The sequence below is a fragment of the Phocoena sinus genome, chromosome 6, assembly GCF_008692025.1.
Source record: "Phocoena sinus isolate mPhoSin1 chromosome 6, mPhoSin1.pri, whole genome shotgun sequence".
Lineage (NCBI taxonomy): Eukaryota > Metazoa > Chordata > Mammalia > Artiodactyla > Phocoenidae > Phocoena > Phocoena sinus.
Genome location: NC_045768.1, coordinates 4,037,950 through 4,057,360, shown reverse-complemented (window position 1 = coordinate 4,057,360; position 19,411 = coordinate 4,037,950). Strand labels below are relative to the sequence as shown.

Here is a 19,411-nt window from a genome sequence, read left to right as displayed (position 1 = left end):
GGCTTTAAGTTCTGAGCCAGACTCCAGACCTCCGGTTCACGTTCAAAGGGCCAAGGTCACCTCCACAGGCAGTTCTCTCTGGGGAGGTGGGCTCAGGTGCTCCCCCGCCCACACACCACCTGCAGCTCAGACTCCCAGGATCCGCCCAGGGCTGGGAAGTTAGGGGCCGGCACGCCGAGCTCTCCCCAGTTTTGCGGCAGGATTGCTCTCAGAGAGGACGGCCTGGCCAGGAGGGGTGGGGTTCTGCTTAAACGTTGACCGTCCCGTCCCGTCCCCCACCCCCCCCGCCCCCACCGCCGGACCCTGCTACTGTTTCCTCCCCACCGCCCAACACCCTCACACCGCTTTTCTTTCCGGGGATGGTGAGGGTATTATTCTAATTTTGCAAAATGCACAGCAGCTAATTAAGTCAAGGAGCGCCTTGGCTTTCAAGTTCTTTAGCATGTGAATGGGGGTTGGTAAATCCCCAGCTCTGGCTGGGGTGGGGGGTGACGGGGGACCGTCCCCAACTCAGGGTTAATGAAGTGGGAAAGGAGTCTCTCACAGCCTCCTGCAAACAAAACCCCCCATGCAACAAACCCTGCCCAAATCCTACACGGATTGACTTAAACCCAGGGGATAAGTGCTTTAAATTAATCTCATTGAATAAGAATGAGACCAAACAAAACTCTTTAAAATCATATTAAAAATCTATCAAAGGACAACTTGCACTGGTGTGCTTTTCATTTTGTGTAAGTGAGGGACATATACTGGAGCAACCACCCTTACATTTACACAGCGGCCGTGTAAATCACAGACACATTCCCAACTATGTAATTGTCCTTGTACCGCCGAGGTGATTTCATATCTTACATTAATGAAGAACAAGACTTCCCTACAAGTTTATAATTACAATATTTTAAATTGTCCTGCACTTCCCATCTGTGATAATAACTTTACAGCCTCTGCAGTGAGGTGGGCTTCGGCTTTCATCCATTTAGAAGGCTAAATTGGTTTCCCGGTTCCCAACCCTGGGGCTGGGTGAACTCTCATTTAAAATAAGGGGGGAAAAAAAGGAAGAATGAATTGCGTGAGACCCCCAGCAGGCAAGACAATAGGAGAGGCACTGAGAGGGGGTGTCTCTACTCCTGCACTGACACCTCCCCCCAACTTATAAACGTAGACTCCGCGGGGGCAGGGGCAACAAAGTGGAGAAGTTGCGAGTCCCCAACCAGCCTCGCTGCAAGGCTTCTGGGCATTTTCGAGAAGTCGAGCTGATTTTAGGGGTGCCCAGCCGCCAGCACACTGAAAGGCTTTGCTCCAAACTTCTTCTCTGTGGAGCAGATTAAGAGATAAGGCGACACGGTCATGCGGGCATTTAACGAGGCCAGTGGAGCGCCCTTCGCAAGCAGGGCAACTTCTCCAGTGGAAAGAAAGCTTTACGTTTCTGTCTCCTGGAAGCGATGGTTGGATTTTAACGGCTTCCGCTGACTTCACGTTGAGGGGCTCAAGGGCTGAACACCAAGGGCGCTAGCCGTTTGGATCCAGCTGCCTTAAGGGGCTCTCATTTACTCCCCTTTCTTCCCTAAATCTCTCCTCCCCTCACCACAGGGGGGAAAAAAAAAATCAAAGGAATCCACCGGGCTTTGTCAAAATGTCCTTTGCTGAGGTTCGGTTGTCTCTGCTTCTCTGAGTGGAAAATGCCGTTTGCATTGCATCAGCGCTGCCTTAATCACTCACCAAGGGCTCTTTGCCCTTCAGTGCGTGAGAATGGGGGGCCCCCTCTGAAGATGCCCAGCGCTAAGGGTTGCAAACAGGAAGATGTCTAGGATTCGAAAACAAAGCATTTTACAAGCCCGTGAGGGAAAAAAGCTTTAGGCTGCAACATTCCATGAAATGTCCAGATTCTCTGACTTTTAAATATGGGGATCAGGCTTATGACACAGAGAAAGAGGTAAGTTTGGGAAATTAGAAAAATAGGCACGATTGGAAATGCACGCAAAATGAGAACAGGTTCAGTGGAATTAGGCTAAGAGCTTTGCCTCACTGACGCCTGAGATGTATAATCTGTCGCGAGCCATACTAAGAAAGAGATTTATTTTAAGGTTATTTAAATTTAGATAATATTAACCCTAAATCTGCTAAATCCATGTTTCTTTATTAACTGGGGGTAATACACTGATTCTACTTAGAAACAGGCCCACATAGCACCTATGGCAAGAAACGCTCACCTAAGTGTCAGCAAAGTAAGAGTGAGTTTCCATCTCAGAATTACACTTACATGCTTTGCACAGTTCTGGCACTTCTCCCCGCCCACCCCGCCGGCCCCCGCCCCAGGAGTGCAGACTCACGCTTTAATGGAATGAATACTATAGGGGGGAAAAAAAATTAAAGAGTAGGGCTCCTCTTTGATCATCCCAGATCACTGGCATTAATCCTGTTTCTCACACAGCTGGGTTTTGTTTATAAAGTTTGATCCCTCCTTTTCTCATCCAAGTCACGTGGACCATTACACACGGAAATAAAAGAAAGGTGGCAGATTTGCCCAAAGTCAGGAGGACCTGTGCTGCAGGTTGACTTATTATCATTGTTACAGATTTCACCAACCGTTCCTTTTAATTCCTATGTGACAGCCAGGTCTGCGAGGTCACATTTTCCCTCCCGCAGGGGACCGGGGCTTACTAGGCTCACAGTCACCCTTACGACGAGTCCCTTCTGGTGTGGTGCCAGCCGAAGCTCACCTTAACGCCCGAGGGATGGATGCAGGGACGCCGACCCGCTCCCCAAGATCTGCACAGACAGCCCACCTTGTAACTCTCATGGTCCTCCCTTGGCCCTTGAGGTCATGTGATCTGGAGGGGCTACAGAAGTGGGGTCTCGACACCCATGCCAGTAACTTCAGGGTGCGGGGGTGGGCTGAGGACAGGAGGAGAAGTGGAGAGGACACTGCCCAGTGCACAGAGAGGTGCCGAGGCTTTCCCCCTTCTCCTTCGGACCCCTCTGGAGTTACCCGTGTCCGAATCTTACATTTATTGGGAAATCGATATGCCCCGGGGGTCCTCTTTCAAACCTCCCAGGAAACACAATGGGGGAGGGGCAGCTGTGGCCTGGGCCACAATACAGACCCCAGGACCTTTCTGGAAGACAAGAGGGGATTCAATGGGAGAAAAAGCTCAGGACACTGGTGCCCTTTGACTTCAAAGGCAAATAATAAAAAGGCAACAGCAAATCAATCAGTCTTGAGAAAGTACAATTTCCCTGGACAAGAAGGAGAGAGCATTGCATGTGAATGCGACGAGGTGCTTAGAGCCCCTGCGCACGGGAAACGTGACCCGCGGAGGCGCTGGGGACCCGCGCCAAATGCTCCTTTGGTCCTTTTTAATGAAGCATCTGTACATCAAGGAGATGATCTGATAAACAGGTTTTTTCCTCTTCTTTTAGCGATTCAATCCAGCTTTTAAAATCCCATTTTACAAAATTCAGGCCAATATATGCGTCGAGAGGGCAGCTTGAAGTAAACTGTGAAACTTCTTCAGAATGTCATCGCAAGGCGGGATCAAATCCCTTCCCGGCTGCAGAGAAGGATGTGAGTCTCTTACATGAAGTCGTGGTGGCACCACGTGGTCTACGGGCACTGATGGAATAAATCCGAGAGAGACCTACAAGGTAGGTTAGGGGCCAACCCATCCCGTGCTGACCCCCGCCCCCCTGACCCCTCAGGCTGCAGCGTGTCTCGGCACAGCACCGGGTCTGCAGGGGGGCGGCACCCTTCATCCTCACAAGGCTCCTCTGAGGAGAACGGGACCCCCCCCTCCGGGATCCACCGAGGCCCAGTCCCGTGGGGGCAGAGCTTAAAACTACTTTCTGGGAAGTCTCGCTGTCCCTCCGCAAGGCTTTCAGCTTTAGTTTGTTCCCACGGCCAAGGCTGGGCGCTGGTTTCGGACGGCGCTGCGAGGCTGGCTGCCGGGCCCTGCGCGTTTGTTTTGCTCTCTGACCTTGGTGACGCTGGTCTCCATCCCGCTGGAGTATTCCGAACGCAAGATTTCAGCAAGGCGCTGTTTACTCTGGGTCTTCCTGTGCAGGTCAGGCCTGAAGAGGGGAAAGGAAACTTTATTACTTTTTTCTTTTCCATTTGGAAAGAGGCTGATGGCAGCTGGTTCCAAGACTGCAGAACTGACATTTCTGTATTAACAGAAGTACAATCCCTTCAATGGCGCTTGTTTTGATATTCTATGCACCAGAAGATTAGATACGGCGCTGACAGATTCTCATAACGGCGGCAAAATATCATGGCATTTTAAAAAGTGAGGCTTTGCTCTGTGTTGTTTTCATGGGGAAAAAAAAGAGCGAAAACACACTCACACTCTGATGGCAAATGAGGTGTATGATACAGCGGTTTGCCAAAAGAAGGGGGAAAACCCGCCTTGAAACTCAGCAGTCAGCGCCCGCTAGCAGCTCCTGGGAACGCCCCCCTCGGCTCCCACTTCCCCGTGCAGTTCAAAGCAACTGGCCTCCTCCTGGGGACCGGGCTCCGGCGACCAAACAGTGAGGGCTGGGGTGTCCGCCACAGACACCTCTTCACCCACCGAAGAGACTCTTGTAAATTATTTCTGACCCCCCAAACCCCAAGCCCAGGTGTGCTTAGGCAGACCGGTCAGTGTCCGCACCGGGAATGGACCGCAGTGGCCCCAGGAATGGGAGGGAGGGAGGTCCTCGCCTGCCCCAACCCGCAGGGAAAACGCCCCAGACTGAAAATCAATGTCAGATGGTGAATCCCGCTAACCATTTTCAAAAGACAGCAACCTCATCGTTAATTTGATTAGAAAAGCAGAGGGGGAAACTTGTAGGAGTTTAGTCGTACACAGAAAAAATGATTATGAAAACTGAAGAGTAAAATAATGTTTCTTAAGACAGGATCCTAACCAAAGCAACAGAGTCGCTACCAGAGACTCCGTCTTGCTCTGCCTGCAACCCCTTCAACACTGACGTGGCAGCGTCTTGGGTTCTTACAAAAGCCAGAAGTTACCCTCTGCTACTTATGTTTACAGCATTTCCCTTTGCTGTAAAAATCAGAAGATAAACCAGACTAAAAATAAACATAACAGAACTCCTTTAAAGCCCAGGAATTAACAACAGGACTAATACCGTGCTAGTAAACTGATTAAGAAAGGGACACCGTTGTAACTAGGTTAAAGCAACCATATCTCTTTACACTCCCGCTGCAGAAGGCAGGGTGCACGCAACGGTGGGGCTAAATCCGTGTCAGTCATACAACAGTTTCTACCATGACAAACGGGGAGAAACGCAAAGTCAACCTGTGTTGGGAAAAAGGTTTGAGGCAAGGGGATAACAGGACCCCGTATTTAAGGGCTAGGCAACTGTGGTAACAAGAGTACGTGCAAGGGCAGGGACGGGACTTGGTGAAAGGATGAGAAATACACAGGGAAGGACTCTCTGGGCTCTACGTTACCACATCTGATCTTCGCTCCGAGAGGCAGGTATGGCTACCATCTCATTTTACAGACAAGGAAACCAAGACTGGAGGAGGGTAAGTAACCTCCCCAAGACCATCCAGCTCCTAGGAGCAGAAGCCCAGATGCAAACACAGGGCCGATGGACTCAAAGCCTGAGCTCCTCCCACCAGGCAGCCGGTCCCGGATGGAACAACTGGGCAGGACAGGAAGGGCCAGCGGGGTCGAGGGTGACAAATGACCACGATCTGACGTGGAGGAGGCCTTCGTGGTCTCACGTGAACGTTTCAGTGGGACGATGCGGGCAGAGGCCAGATGACAGAGGGAGGAGTGAGGGGAGAGCTGAAGGGTGAAGGAGGTGCCTGGGCTGGAACCCGGCTCTGCCGCTCATTAGCTGCATGACGTGGTGAACGGGTGACGCGGGCTTCTTCATCTGAAAAATGGGGATGATACTTGGAACGAAGTTCATAGGATGCGTCAAAATTAAAGAGAGTAAGACATGCGGAGTGCTGGCTGGTGGCTGGCATGTGGGTTGCAGACAATCAGCGTTAAAAACGGAGCAGCTGAAGCCCAGAGATGCCAAGCGAACCTCCGCCTCCCTGTCCCCCGCCCCAGGCCACACAGGAGCCAGGACTGACCCTGGGGCCTGACGGTGGGGCTGGGGCTCTGGTGACCGCGTCACCCTTCTGTGCACAGCAGCGGTTCTAACCCCCCCAGACCCTGCCCGTGTGGACTGTGCGCCCTGGCGTCCGGGGGAGGTCCATCCACACGTTGGGCCTCACGCGCGGCTGGGAAGCGGCAAGAGACGGGCCTGCAGCGGAACGCGCTAAACACGTTCCAAACGGAAGGCTGTCAGCTCCCGTGCCTGCGGTTTATTTTCAGCCGGGTGACACGACAGCCAGAGTGAGCGGGCTCTGACGGGAAGGAACGCCTTCTCTCCCCCCTCGTTTGAAGGCAGGTGCTCACATCGTGTATAATTTTACACGTAACAACCTGAGTTTCAAAATGTGTAAGATTTCAGTCAAGACAGCCGCCCCAGCCCAAGCCCTAGCTCTTCAACGACGGCTCCTGCCGCTGCTAACGCAAGGTGGGTAACCAGAGCCTCAACTGGGGGACCGACCGCGGACTGCCGGCAGCGCGGGCAGACTGGGGATGCGCCCCGCTTCCAGCCGACGGCGCTGGGCAGCGCACCTGGGCTCAGACCGCTGGGCCTCCAGACCCAGCACCGAGGACCCCCCGAGGCGTGCGACACACGGGTGTACACACCCCCACACCGCTCTCGTCTGCTTCTGAGCCACGTGAGAGCTGTCCCTTCCCAGGCGAGCTCAGCCAGCCCTGGGGCTGTGGCAGGTCACCTCTGGTGTGTGTGTCATGCCACTGACCAGGAATATTTGTCAAGGGGCCTTGAGTCCACACCGACGGAGCCAAAGGATGCTGTTAGAAAGCGGGGCTTGGAGACGGTCCTGCTTGCCTTGACGTTACGACCTCAACATTTCCTATAGCTACTCTACGATTTTATTCTAGTCAGTGGACTTCCAACTTGGGACCCGACCTCAAACTCTGAGTGGTGGTCCAGACAGCAAACAGGGGTTCCTGCCTTCCAGACCCAGACCTCTTCCTCGGGAGGAAGAACCTTGGGGTCAACCCTGCAGGCGTTTCCCCTGCTGTCAGCTGCCACCCCAACGGGCCCCACCCTTCCCTCGGCCAGCTCGCCGCCTGCTTTTCCTCTGTTCCGAGGCCCAGTGCCGAAAAGGCAAAGTACAGATGGGAAGATGAAACGTTCTAAACCCAAGCCCACGATGGGCTTCTCCTGCCAAGCTGCAGTTCTCCCAGAAACTTGCCAACGTTCTCGCCCTCCCTGCCCTCCAAACGCCCAAACCCCTCTCAAATGGGCGTCCTGTGCATCCACCGGAGTAATCCTGTAGTTACCAAGCAACAGATCAGTTTATCTAACCACAGGGAACTCCCTTGTAGTGAAGGCTGGATAACCCCCCCCTTGGTTACCAGGCTGGATTACCCAGCAGGATAGGCAGATGCCACTTTCACTGCCAATGAGGTGAAATCACAGCCTAATCAGTAAATCAATACGCCTGCTAGGATGGCCACTGGAGGAGAGAGATCTCAGGACCTTCTCCCAACTTTATCAATAAATTCATAGACGATCGTCCTATAGGTAAAAAGCCATTCTAACACAGGCTTTTGCTAATGGCATTCTCTTGCAGGACAGAATTTTTCATTTTATCAGTAGGTAAACTATGCATTTTTATGTACTGTCAAGTCTCTCAATATTTTCTTTTCTGTTTTATGGCTTTAGGACCATGCTCAGAAAAGTCTTCCTCACCGTAGCCTTTTTAAAATATTCAAGGATATCTTCGTTTAGCCTCTGCTATTGCTTTAATTCCATCTAGATTTTGTTCTGGCTTATGGTAGCATGTGGCGAATTTAACTATTTCTTCCCAAGAGTTATCCGGTTATCCGAGACAGTCACTGAACAAGCAATCTCTTCCCCAAGGTCTTGAAAAGTACCTCGAGTACCTTCCTTCCGACTTTTAGAACACTTCCTGCAGGCCGTATTTAACGAGTAGATGATGATGGTGATGGCGACAGTGGTGGCCCACGTTAGCGGGGTCCACCACACACATGAACATATAAGCAAATAACAATGACAGGGGTTAACGGAGTTCAACATAAAGCATGTCAAATCATAGCCACTGACACCGGCTCTGGGACTTTAATAATGACTGCATTATTAGCACGTGCATGACACCTACTTACGTCAGGTGCTCTTGTAAGCACTTGAGAGGCATCTAACTCGATTACTTCAACAATCGTGTGAAAGAGGCACCACAGGCATAGCAACCGAGGTGCAGGGAGGTCAAACAGCACGTCCAGGGAGGAGGTGGGATCGGGGCCCAGGACTTTCCGACTCCGCGACGCACACACTGAACCACTGTGCTGTACGTTTTTACCACAAGGAGTAAGTTCCTCACGAAATATTTCCAGTACAGAAGCAACGTTCACATTACAGCAGATCTCGAAGACTTTTGGAACCCCTGATAAAGTGCATCGTAAGAGTAGCAGCTGGATGACAAGTGGAAAAAGCAGTTTAAGAAAATCATGATTTGCTCAACCTCATTATAGATATAAAAAGATCCTACATGTACACCCGCAGAGAAAGTGTAAGGCACAAAAAATGTGAATTAAGATTAACTTGCATTGTGGGCTTTCATTGGATGATTTTGAAGCTTTTCTCTATTCCCCAAGCTTTTACACTAAACACACTATTATTTTTGTAATCAGGGAGAGCAGCATACTCATTTTAGGGGGAAACAAATCAGGTGGCACGATTTTACCCTGGGCTGCGATATCAAAGTACTTCAATTTTTACTTATCAAAAACCTCTTTGCCTCTGGCTTTCAGTTCGTTTTTGTGAGGGATTTTTCACTTGTGGTATAATTAAAACAGACAAGACAGAAGACCAGTAAAGCATATTTCTTTCTCTAATCTGAAAAATTCTGCTTGTAAGCAGATGACCCAGGGCCACACCGAGGCCCCAAGGACCCTGCAGCAGAAGCAAGCCCCCAGACTGGAAGAAAAGCCTGGGTTCTGAGCGATCGTGGAAGGAGACAGTGAAGGCTTCCGAGGCTTGAGGCCGACTCCAAGTTTCTACCCTCCTGCCTCGCCCTTACGGATGAAGCAAAGGCACAGAATCTGAGGGGGTTTAGGGGGCTCTCAGATGACAGTGAGAGTGACCAACAACTCCAGGGAGAAGGTGACAAGCAGTCCCCCTGAGGCAACAAAGCAGTCCAGGTGCAAAACCCACCAGTGCGGGACGATCATTTAGCCTACTGAAGGGAAACAAGCTATCAGACCTTTTACGGCCATCGAAGGAAAAGGAAGTGCATCAGGGCTCCTTAACCTCTGGATTCTGTTTCGGCAGAGATGCAGGCTGATGGGCTGCCCATTTTAGGGATGCCTTCTTTGCGATTTCTTAGAACCATACCGACTCTAGCGCTTGTAAAACTCCCAGGGCCCCAGAAGACACTCCACTCCAGGGGAGCCCTGCTGAGGCAGTGGATATCATTCCAGAAAATTCCTGAGTGGCTCTGCGGACGCAGAGACGGAGAAAAAGTGGGCCTCTGCCTCACACCTAACAACCAGACCCAGTGAAGAGCTGGTGGCAGGCGGATGCCAGGCCGTGCAGGTCACAGGCGATCAGTACGTAGATGCCATGACCAACCTGCTGCCCGGAAAGGCGCCCACCACGGGAAGGGGGACAGAGACAAGGCTTAGAGATGGCCGAGGTCTGAAAGCGACGCCCTGAGTCAGAATCCCAGAAGTGCATGGAGCTTTGGGATTACCCGTCCAAGGGCCAGAGACCTTCATGGAAGTTCTGTCAGGAGCCAGGCCTGGACGTCACACAGCAGGTGGCGGTGTTGGGGAAGAGGTGCGGCAGCAGGACCCTGACGGCGCTGGTTGGAATCCCAGCCCGGCCCTCACCTAGCTGACGACCCTGCAGAGTCAGTAGCTTCCCCTAAGCCGAGATTCCTCACACGTCAGAAAGGGCCCCCACATGGATGCAAGGGGTAGCGTGAAGGTAAAACGAAGGGTGCTTTATAAAATCTAACTCTCTGTGAAAACGTTAAGATGGAGAAATACAGGGTGCGCGTGGCAACAATTCAGTGTTTCTGTAACTGGCACGACTGTTCCCTGCAAACACTGAGACTGATAAGCCTGGGCAGAGTCCCAGCTCCAAACCCTCTGGGCTTGCCCTGCTTGACACCATTATCGATGACTCTGCAGATGAGACGAAGCCTGCAGGGACAGCCAGCACGCTGGACGGCAGAGCACCCCAACGGGCCAGAAGGATGGGCTCAGCTAAAAGGTGACCCTGAACTGGGGGCCCACGCTCTTGCGTCAGAGAAGGCGGGTGGTTGGCTCGTCACGTGTGCACACAGGCAGGGGCTCAGCTGCCTGAGCCACAGGCTGACCCGAAGCCGAGGGTGGGAGAAGCCGCACAGCGTCCAGCCAGGAGGCCAGGGTGCGAGTCCCGGCCCCGCCCCGGGAGAGGGACAGCACGTGAGGACACGGGAGGACCGGAGGAGGAAACCCACGGCTCGGACCGGAGCCCAGCCGCGGCTGAGCCCCACGTGGGTGGCAGCCGTGGTCTCTGCTGTCACCACTGGCTGCAGTGACAGACGTGACTGCCCTCCTCTCTGGGCCGGCCAGGCTCTACTGCATGTTTGGACAGTTGGACGAGCCAGATTCTGACAAGAACCTGGGCGGAGAGAAAAGCCGCCCAGACGACGGGCTGGGACGTGGGGCGGCTGGAGGCGCCGGGGCGGAGCTGGCCCTCGGAGGGGAGGACCCCGGCACCGTCCTGCAGAGGCTGTGGGACCTATTTTCTGAGCTTGGCCGAGGTACTACTTCTCTCAGTGCCAGGCTGCTTACTCTCAGAAGGATTAAACGAACTAATGAATCAAAGCCCGCATCAGAGCGCCTGTCCTGAAGGCACCGGGAAAACGCTGACTATAATTATCATTAACAATCCGGAAAGAGGAAAGGCAGAGGAGATGAGCAGCTGTCATCAGATACCGGATGCCTTGCCACGTGGACCCGGGACTGCTTTGATCAGTAACACCTTGTATCGTTAGCTTTGTAAATCACGCACATTCAGCATTTGGATCCCCGAGACCAAAGGGCGGAAAGTGAAAGTGGTCAATTTGGGCTCATTTCAGGAGCTCTAACCAGTTAGCTCTAACTAACTCCACCCTGGAGGTGGCGAGTCCCCCCTACCTCGCTGCTGGGAGCCCTGAAGTGGAGGTCTTACAACCAAGGAGTAATGTGACCGATGGCAAAAGGTTCCGGTGGGCGGGGAGCGTTCGGGGAAGAGTCTATAAAACTTCCACTTTTTTTCTTTTTCTTTTTGGCCACACCGCGAGTCTTGTGGGATCTTAGTTCCCCGATCAGGGATTGAACCTGGAGCCTCGGCAGTGACAGCGCCAAGTCCTAACCGCCGGACCGCCAGGGAATTCCCGTGAAGCTTTCACTTTTTATCCACAGACTCAGAGAGGAGCGGGCAGGGGTAGAGGAATCAGCATTTACTGGACGACGACTCTAAGCCCCGGCCGGTGCCGCGTGTCCATCATCCCTCCCCACGCCCCACACGACCTGACAGGCCCCACGGCAACGCGAAGCTGCTGCTGAGCGCCTGACTCCAAGCCCGGGTCTCTCCCACTGCACCCTCTGCCTCTAGACTCAGAAGGAAACTAGAGAAGAAGCCGGATCCACATCTTGCCCGCAGCTGTCTGTTCTCAGAGGTCTGCCCCATGAGCAGAAAGCTGCTCCCACCCACTCCAGGGTTTGCCATTCTGATGGCTTCAAATCAAATCCTTCCAGATATGCACCAAAATGTCTTCTGCTTTAAGTCCATTTCTCCCATCACACAAAGAATTATCTGTTCACGGGCAAAAAACACCCTTAACAGAACTCATCTACTTGTTACTTAGCCTAATACTAATCATAGAAACCAGAAGCTTCCAAACGGGTGCATGCAAGGAAGGAGACGAGTGCCAGGAATGTGGGCTCCGGTCTCTCAGACTCAGTGCCACATGACCGGGCATGTCCACTTTCTCACCAGTTACTGGGAACTCGGCCGTGGTCGAAGGGACCTGGTGAGGCTCAACGAGACAACGCGTGTGGATTCAGCACGGCCAGGGGCACACGTACTCCCTCAAGAGACACGCTGGCAGACAGCCAGATGCCGTCACTCCGGGATGTCGGCGCTCTCAAACCACACCCCTCTTCTGGACTACTTATTGGTTAAGACGTCACTCCACGTGTCAGCCTGCTGCTGGAACGTCAGGGCCAGAATGGAGAGAACATCTGGAAAAGACCTGAGGTCATTCCCTATGGGTCCTAACCAGACGGAAAGGCTCTGTGGCATAAGAGCAAGGAGTATGTGGAGGGGCTGGGGATGTGAAGGAGCCCAAGGAACGTGGAGACAGGTGAGAGGAGGGGAGTCGTCGGCCTGAACTAAGCTGCGTGTAGCAAGCGGAGAGCTGGGGGACCGTCGTGCTCCTTCCTTCCTGATTTCTCGAACAGTCTGAACTAGAAGAGCCTGGAGCAAGGACAAGGCGTTGCAGAGTCAGGTCTCCTGCTGCGCGAGGCCTCGTGGGTCTGGCATCTGCCAACGTGTGCTGGGCCGGGCACATCTTCAGACTCCAGGGCCGGGAAGGCTCCAACGGGAATGTGCCGTCTCCAGCATCCTCCTGGGAGAGGCTGGCTGGGTTCCTGTTCTTTGTTGTCAGCCCTGCCTGCCTGCCTGCCTGCCTGAAAGCACACGACCCGTGGCTCCCGCTGTCTGCAGGTGACCCAGGTGTGGAGGTAGCGCAGGGCCACTGTGAAATCCCCCTGATTGCCTCATTAGCCGGGGGTGGGCACGGACCGGTGGCGGGGGTGTTTCATGAGGAGGCTGCTAATTGCACGGTGTCAGGCAGAACAAACAGTGGTAGAAGCAAGGACCAGATGTAAAGAGCCGCGTGTGCTGGGCTGGCGCCTGGCGGCGGGCAGGGAGCAACCTGGAGCTGCGCCGGGGGTGCTGAGGGCGGAGGGCCGGTCCTCCGAGGAGCCCTGCCCATGCAGCTCAACCCAGGGTTGTGTGTGAATGCAACGGGGGGAACTCAATAATCACATCACCCCCAAGTGACCCCTCTGTGCCGGTGTTCTTCACCCAGACAGACCCAGCCACCGTCCACAGCACTCGTCCTGCCCCTTGTCCCAGTCTGGACACTTCTTGTCGGTATAGATGTCCCAGAGAGGCAAGCCAGCATGGGCTTCGAAGTCACCCACCTCATCACCCTTGACACAGAGGCCGGTAGAATATGGTCTCGGCTACAGTCCATACAGCTCACCCAGGCTCTAAGTGAAAATTCTCTCCCTTAACCCGAACTCACCTTTAAAGCACGGGCCCTCCTGTGTTTTCATACGGCTCCCTAGCAGCCTGTGAGAGGAGATTCTGCTCCCCCGCCCCACGGGACACGCACACCTGTCCTCACAGTCACTGCCGGTGGTCCTAGCTGTTTCCCTCTGGTCTTCAGGCTGAGGTCGAGTGAACTGACCCTCTGTGGGCATCTGCCCTGGCCCTACCCAGGCTGGTGGAGACCCCGATCCCGAACCCACTCCTCTCCACGTTCTGTGGGTTCCTCCGCTGTGACGTCGGGGAAACAGGGCCCGAGGCTCAGTCCTTCTCGGGGACTGTTTCATGCCAAGAGGAAAGTGACCCCATGCTTGTTCTCTCAGGACAGACTACGGAGTGGACGGGGCGCTCTGAAAGGCAGGATTTGCTGTTTGCTGGGCTAACTAGACAATTAAGAGGCATTTACCTGGTTCCTGTCAGAACAACTCCTCTTTTCTCTTTCCCTTTATGCTCTTCGTCTCAGAATTACAGAAGAGTTTCAGGTTCCGTTCATCTATTCAAAACTACTTCCTGAGCACCTATCGCGTGCCAGGTAGGTGCTGGGGATGCGATGAGGAAAACCAGACAGGGTTTCTACCCTGGGCTACACGGAGGGGAGAGACAGGAACCACACAGACAAACATCACAGACAGGTGTAGGGCTACTGTGATGGCGGTGGGGGGTGGGGTGGAGTGGGGGCGTGCGGTGTCCACCCAGGCAGGTGTGCCAGAGGAGACTTCCTCGAAGAAGGGACGGAGGCCCAAAGACGAAGAGGGGTGAGGAGAGGCCCAGGCCCGCAGCATGCCGGGCAAAGGCCCCGGGAGAGAACGAGAAAGGAGGGGTGCCAGCTGAGGCCGTGGGGAGAGGGAAGAGGGGGTGTGTCCTAATTATTAGATTAAGGAGACATCACCGAAAGGCTGGAAGAAGTGGGGACACGACGGGCAAGGGGAGCACCGGTCAGCGGGACCGGAAGGGCCGCAGGAGACCCAGCAGTGGACCGTTCTACAATGAAGTTGAGGGGATCCATGGGGACGGGGCGGGGAGGCTGAAGGGGGAGACCAGGAGGCCAGAGGGATCAGGGCAGGGATGAGCTGCTCCACGATCGGGTGCGGAGGGGAACCCCCATGTTTCCAAACGGGGCTTTGTCCAGCCTCTGACCTCACGTCTGGCCACTCTCGTCTTCCTACAGAACGATGACTGGCTCAAGGAAACGGAGAGAATTTTCACGGTGGGCAAGACTCCAGGTTTGCCTTCAGCTAATTAAGTGATATTAGGGAGGCTGTAAAGGCCACATAAAAATTGGCAGGCAAGATGCCCCAATGATGAGAACATTGCTTTGCAGGGAGACGCGGCTGCAGCGTCTCCGTGCCCGTCTTGGAGGGGACCAGCCCTGCGTTTTCAAGGTGGTTCCTCATAAGAAAACTTCGAGGTGCTGAAAGGTTGACAGTTAATGACAGGTTCACGCTCTCTGTTCCAGGGACGCTTCTAAGTGTGGTGAAGGCCGGCGGGAAGAACCAGCGCTCCTGTCTTGGTCACCACCTCCGCAAGTGCTCCCGTGTTCATGTCCCAGACACTGTGTCGATGCTTTGTACTCGTCACCTGGTTGATCCCCAGACAACACCGTGAGGCTCCGTGCCACTATCTGAGAGGCGAGGGGACTGAGGAACGGAAACGGTAAGTGACCCAACCCAGATGCCGGTGTGGGTAAAACCCAGGCTCCTGTTAATTACTGCATGGCACTCCCACAGTCAGCATTTAAGAAACAAGTGGAGGGGCAGGGAGATGGCTGATGGGGGTATGAACTGCTCCAACTAGAGTCTATTCCACACAGTAACTCTCCCAAGTTATTTAACAATTACTGAAAAAGTGAGAGTGCCAATCACAGAGAGGAACAGAGCAAAGGCCTTCAAAGATGAAAAATGGGAGAAAACTATAATTTGGAAACATACAGGCACCCCTATGTTCACAGCAGCACTGCTCGCAATAGCCAAGACATGGAAGCAACCTAAGTGTCCATCGACAGAGGAACGGATAAAGAAGACGCGGTATATATGTATACAGTGGAATCCTACCCAGCCGTAAAAAATGAAACAATGTCATTTGCAGTAACATGGATGGATCCAGAGGTGATCATACTAAGTAAGTCCGACAAAGACTAATATCACATAACACCACTTATTACTTATAGGTGGAATCTAAAAAAATGATACAAATGAGCTTATTACAAAACAGAAATAGACTCAGAGACATAGAAAACAAACTTATGGTTACCAAAGGGGATGGGGGTGTGGGTGGGAGATAAGAGTTTGGGATTAACATATATACACTACTGTACAACAGGTAAACAACAAGGTCCTACTGTAGAGCACGGGGACCTATACTCAGTATCTTTTAACAACCTATAATGGAAAAGAATCTGAAAAATATATAAATATATATGTATAACTGAGTCACTTTGCTGCACACCTGAAACTAACACAACATTGTAAATTAACTATACTTCAATGAAAAAAGAGAAACATAAATTAAAAAAAAAAAAGGTGAAAAATGACCCTCAAACGGAGGCCTACAAAATCTCTGATTTGAACTTCGATGATAAAGCATTTCACAGATGAGAAAAGTCTGGCAAGAATGACCTCCCTGAGGATGTTTCCTTATTTTAACAAGTACGCTAAATGCAGAACTTTGGAAGTAACAGAGGTGAAGGACATGCTCTGTCCTGCTGGGTATGGTGGCTAGGATGTGAGGCCCGGCCCCAGGGGACCAGCTCCGTCCCCTTCCGCTACGGATCCCAGCCTGCTGAGCCCTGACCAAGCACACCCAGATCCAGTAAGTACTAAGGGATCAGACAGCCCTACTTTTTGATCAAATGAGAACTACCAGGTAACACTTAGCTGGGCTGGTTTGAGAAAATTTATACAAAGAAATCTACGCACTAAGAAGAACTTCAGAAAGACCCAGATGGTAGAAGTCAGTGGTGAGACCAGCCTTAGGTAGCTGCAAACTAAACAGTTTGGGGGAAAGTGAACTTACAATTATAGCACATAATCCAAATGAGATAGGGTGGTTTAAACCCAACAGACTCGCCCTTTCACATTGCCACCATAGCACTAAGACTTTAAGGCTCATTACTTTCTATATCCTTGAACCACTGACCAGAGTGTCAAACGGATGAGGAAGTTGTCTGCTCACTGGTCCTGGACAGGTTCTACTCACATGTGTGACTGCCTAGACAGACAGACAGACACCCTGGCAAACAACACAGCTCTGCCCTCCCAGAGCAGACAGCGCCGGGTCTCAGCGACTCCTGGGAAGATGGAAACTTTGGAAGGTATGCCACCTTTGCTTCCTTCTCAGGGACTGCTGAATCTACCTAGCTTCAAAATAAGAACTGCATTTCACGGGAGGAAAATGCTGTGTTCGTGATGGATGTTGCTAAGGGGCCATTCAAAATTCTACCGACAGCACCGACTCCCTGTGCACGTGGATATGGAGGTATCTGGGGTGGCGGGCTGTTCTGACAGGCTTGTGTGTCAGCGTCAGAAGAGTGCTTGTGACTCTGTGCTTCTGTGCGCAGGGGGAAGACACTTGCTGTTCCCCTTCAGAACTGAGGACTCAAAAAGGAGACAGAGAGAGACCTGCTGATTAAGACCTTATTTAGGGACATTAACTCCTTTTTTCCTTTTTCTGAAAGGTGGTCCAGTGAAGGAATAAAGGCATACAGACGAGATAAAAGTTCCCTCTGTCACTGCACAGAAATGCCCAGTAGTCTCCAAGCCTAACCCGCCCCGGCCTCATCCGCTAACACCCGGGTGAACTCCTTGCTTGGGGATGGCAGGCGAGACAGGATTTTGCTTACGGTCTCATCAATTTGGTTTGCAGGTATCAGAGGTCTGCACATAACGTAACTATCCTAGCAGTGAACACCATAGATGGAATATGCAGGATAATTCGGAGAAATTAGTGCTAGCATTTTACCCACCCACACAAAACCCAAGGAACCCCTTCTCTTCCTTGACAGATGGATTTCAGAAGAGACGCCTCGGCTCACGGCAATCATTGTGGCCACAGCGTAACTCTCCACACTTGTGTGGGGTTTAATGGACTTTTCTTTCCTGTTCCGTAAAAAGCAGCGACTGGCACTGGCTCGAGCCCTGACTGAGGTGCAGAGAATCTGTCAAGTTTCTCTGCCGCTTCCCCGACCACAGTGATGCGGTCCATGTGCAGATTAGCTGCAAAGCCATTCTTCCTCCGGGAGTGACAGGATCTCCCCCAGTAAAAAAGGTACGTACTGTATCCTTGAGTGCCCGTCTGCATTAACAAGGCAGGGGTGGGGCGGGAGGGTGTAAGGAGTGTGGGGAGAAATGCCTTCAAAAGAGGGGCATGACAACGGAAAAAGTCACTGTAACAGAGTGGTGACATGGCAAGAACAGAGCGCGGCACTGTCACGGGCGGGGTAATCGTGTGACACACTGCTGTCACTCACCGCCCGGCTCCCCGCCGCGCCAGCCAGACATCAAAGGCTGCCCCATACCATCTTACATGCTCTTTATCGGCTAATCAGCCCATTCTTCCCTAAATAAAGCCCTGCTAAATCCCCTGCTCACGGGGGTATCGTAGCCCTGGTGCCCATCTGCCAGCGCAGGTCGGCTGAAGCGGGAGGCGGCGGCTTGCTCTCTCCCTGGCGGCTTCGCAAGGTAAGGACAATGCTGGCTCCGAGTCCCCCGCTACTCCCAGCGCCTTGAGCCTCCCGCTCTGCCTTCCCTGGGTGAGGGCTGGGCACACCCAGTCTGAAGAGCTGCTGTTAACGCTTGCAAAGGTAGGTCAGCTGCTGACAATAAAATACTGGGGTCACGTTTACTTGCAGGAAGAGGAATAAACAAAATACGTGTTTCTTACCAGTGATCACGTGGCAGATGGGTTCCCACCTCCTTCACGTGTCGGCGTTTTAGAGACGGTGGGACAGGATGGCCAGGCTTCCAGACCACTAGGAGGTCATTCCAGACCTGACTGTGGGCCTCATAGTTTTGCCACATACTTAAAACCAGTTACTATGTACAGATGTCAGCTACCCCAAACTAACTCTGGTGCACGGCAGTCCCAAATCTGGAGTGGAGCCGAGGCACCTTCTCCCTCAGGAGGACCTGGCTCGAGCCAGGCGTCTCTGGCCGCAGCCCTGCCCAGGACAGGTAGAGTGTGGCAGCAGGCAACGCCCTGCACCTCAAAACGTCCTGGAAGAAACCAGAGCCAGACGTGTCTCAGTCTTGTCCGGGCATCGGAGAAGAGCGTGCGGGGAAATGCCTGCCTCACAGAATTACTGAAGTGTTGTCCTATATGAGGGGGATTACTGTAAGAAAAAAGGCCAAGCATCTTCAAAACTCCAAAATGGGGGCTTCCCTGGTGGCACAGCGGTTGAGAGTCCGCCTGCCGATGCAGGGGACACGGGTTCGTGCCCCGGTCCGGGAGGATCCCACACGCCACGGAGCAGCTAGGCCCGTGAGCCATGGCCGCTGAGCCTGCGTGTCCGGAGCTTGTGCTCCACAACGGGAGGCCACAGCAGTGAGAGGCCCGCGTACCGCAAGAAAAAGAAAAAAAAAAAAATTCCAAAATGGGAATTAGAATTAGGCAACCTTTTATCCATTATAAAGAGCCTTCTAAGTGCCAAGTCCCTGGACAGATCCAATTGGATGTTCTGGAATCTTAACTCACCGGGTCTCCAGCTCTCTGTCCTAAGGTGTTTCATCCGGATGGCCCTTCATGGTTCAAAAGGCACAGTCACATGTATCACCTAATTCTGATTCTTGTGAAGTGGCTAAAAACGTGGATTTCCTTTTCCCTTTTGTAGCTGAAGAAAATGAGGCTCTGAGAAATTAAGCAAAAACAACGGTCCAAAGCTCACAAGCTCACGTCAGGCTGGAGCTGGAACCGAAGGCCAAGGCCCCTAACTCCAACAGCCATCGCCCTGCACTGGGCGGGCTTCTCCCTCTGTCATTTCAACCAGAGA

The 19,411-nt window shown here is 52.8% G+C and overlaps 1 protein-coding gene across 1 annotated transcript in view; it reads right to left on the bottom strand.

The window, feature by feature from the left end:
• Positions 1-3,203: 3,203 nt before the first annotated feature.
• The window catches only part of DDX31 (DEAD-box helicase 31), a 74,343-nt gene continuing 58,135 nt past the window's right edge, over positions 3,204-19,411 (bottom strand). Inside the window, 2 exon segments of the mRNA XM_032635072.1 lie at positions 3,204-3,932; positions 3,935-4,068. Of these exon segments, the coding sequence (XP_032490963.1) occupies positions 3,520-3,932; positions 3,935-4,068 (547 nt within the window). The 3' untranslated portion in view covers positions 3,204-3,519.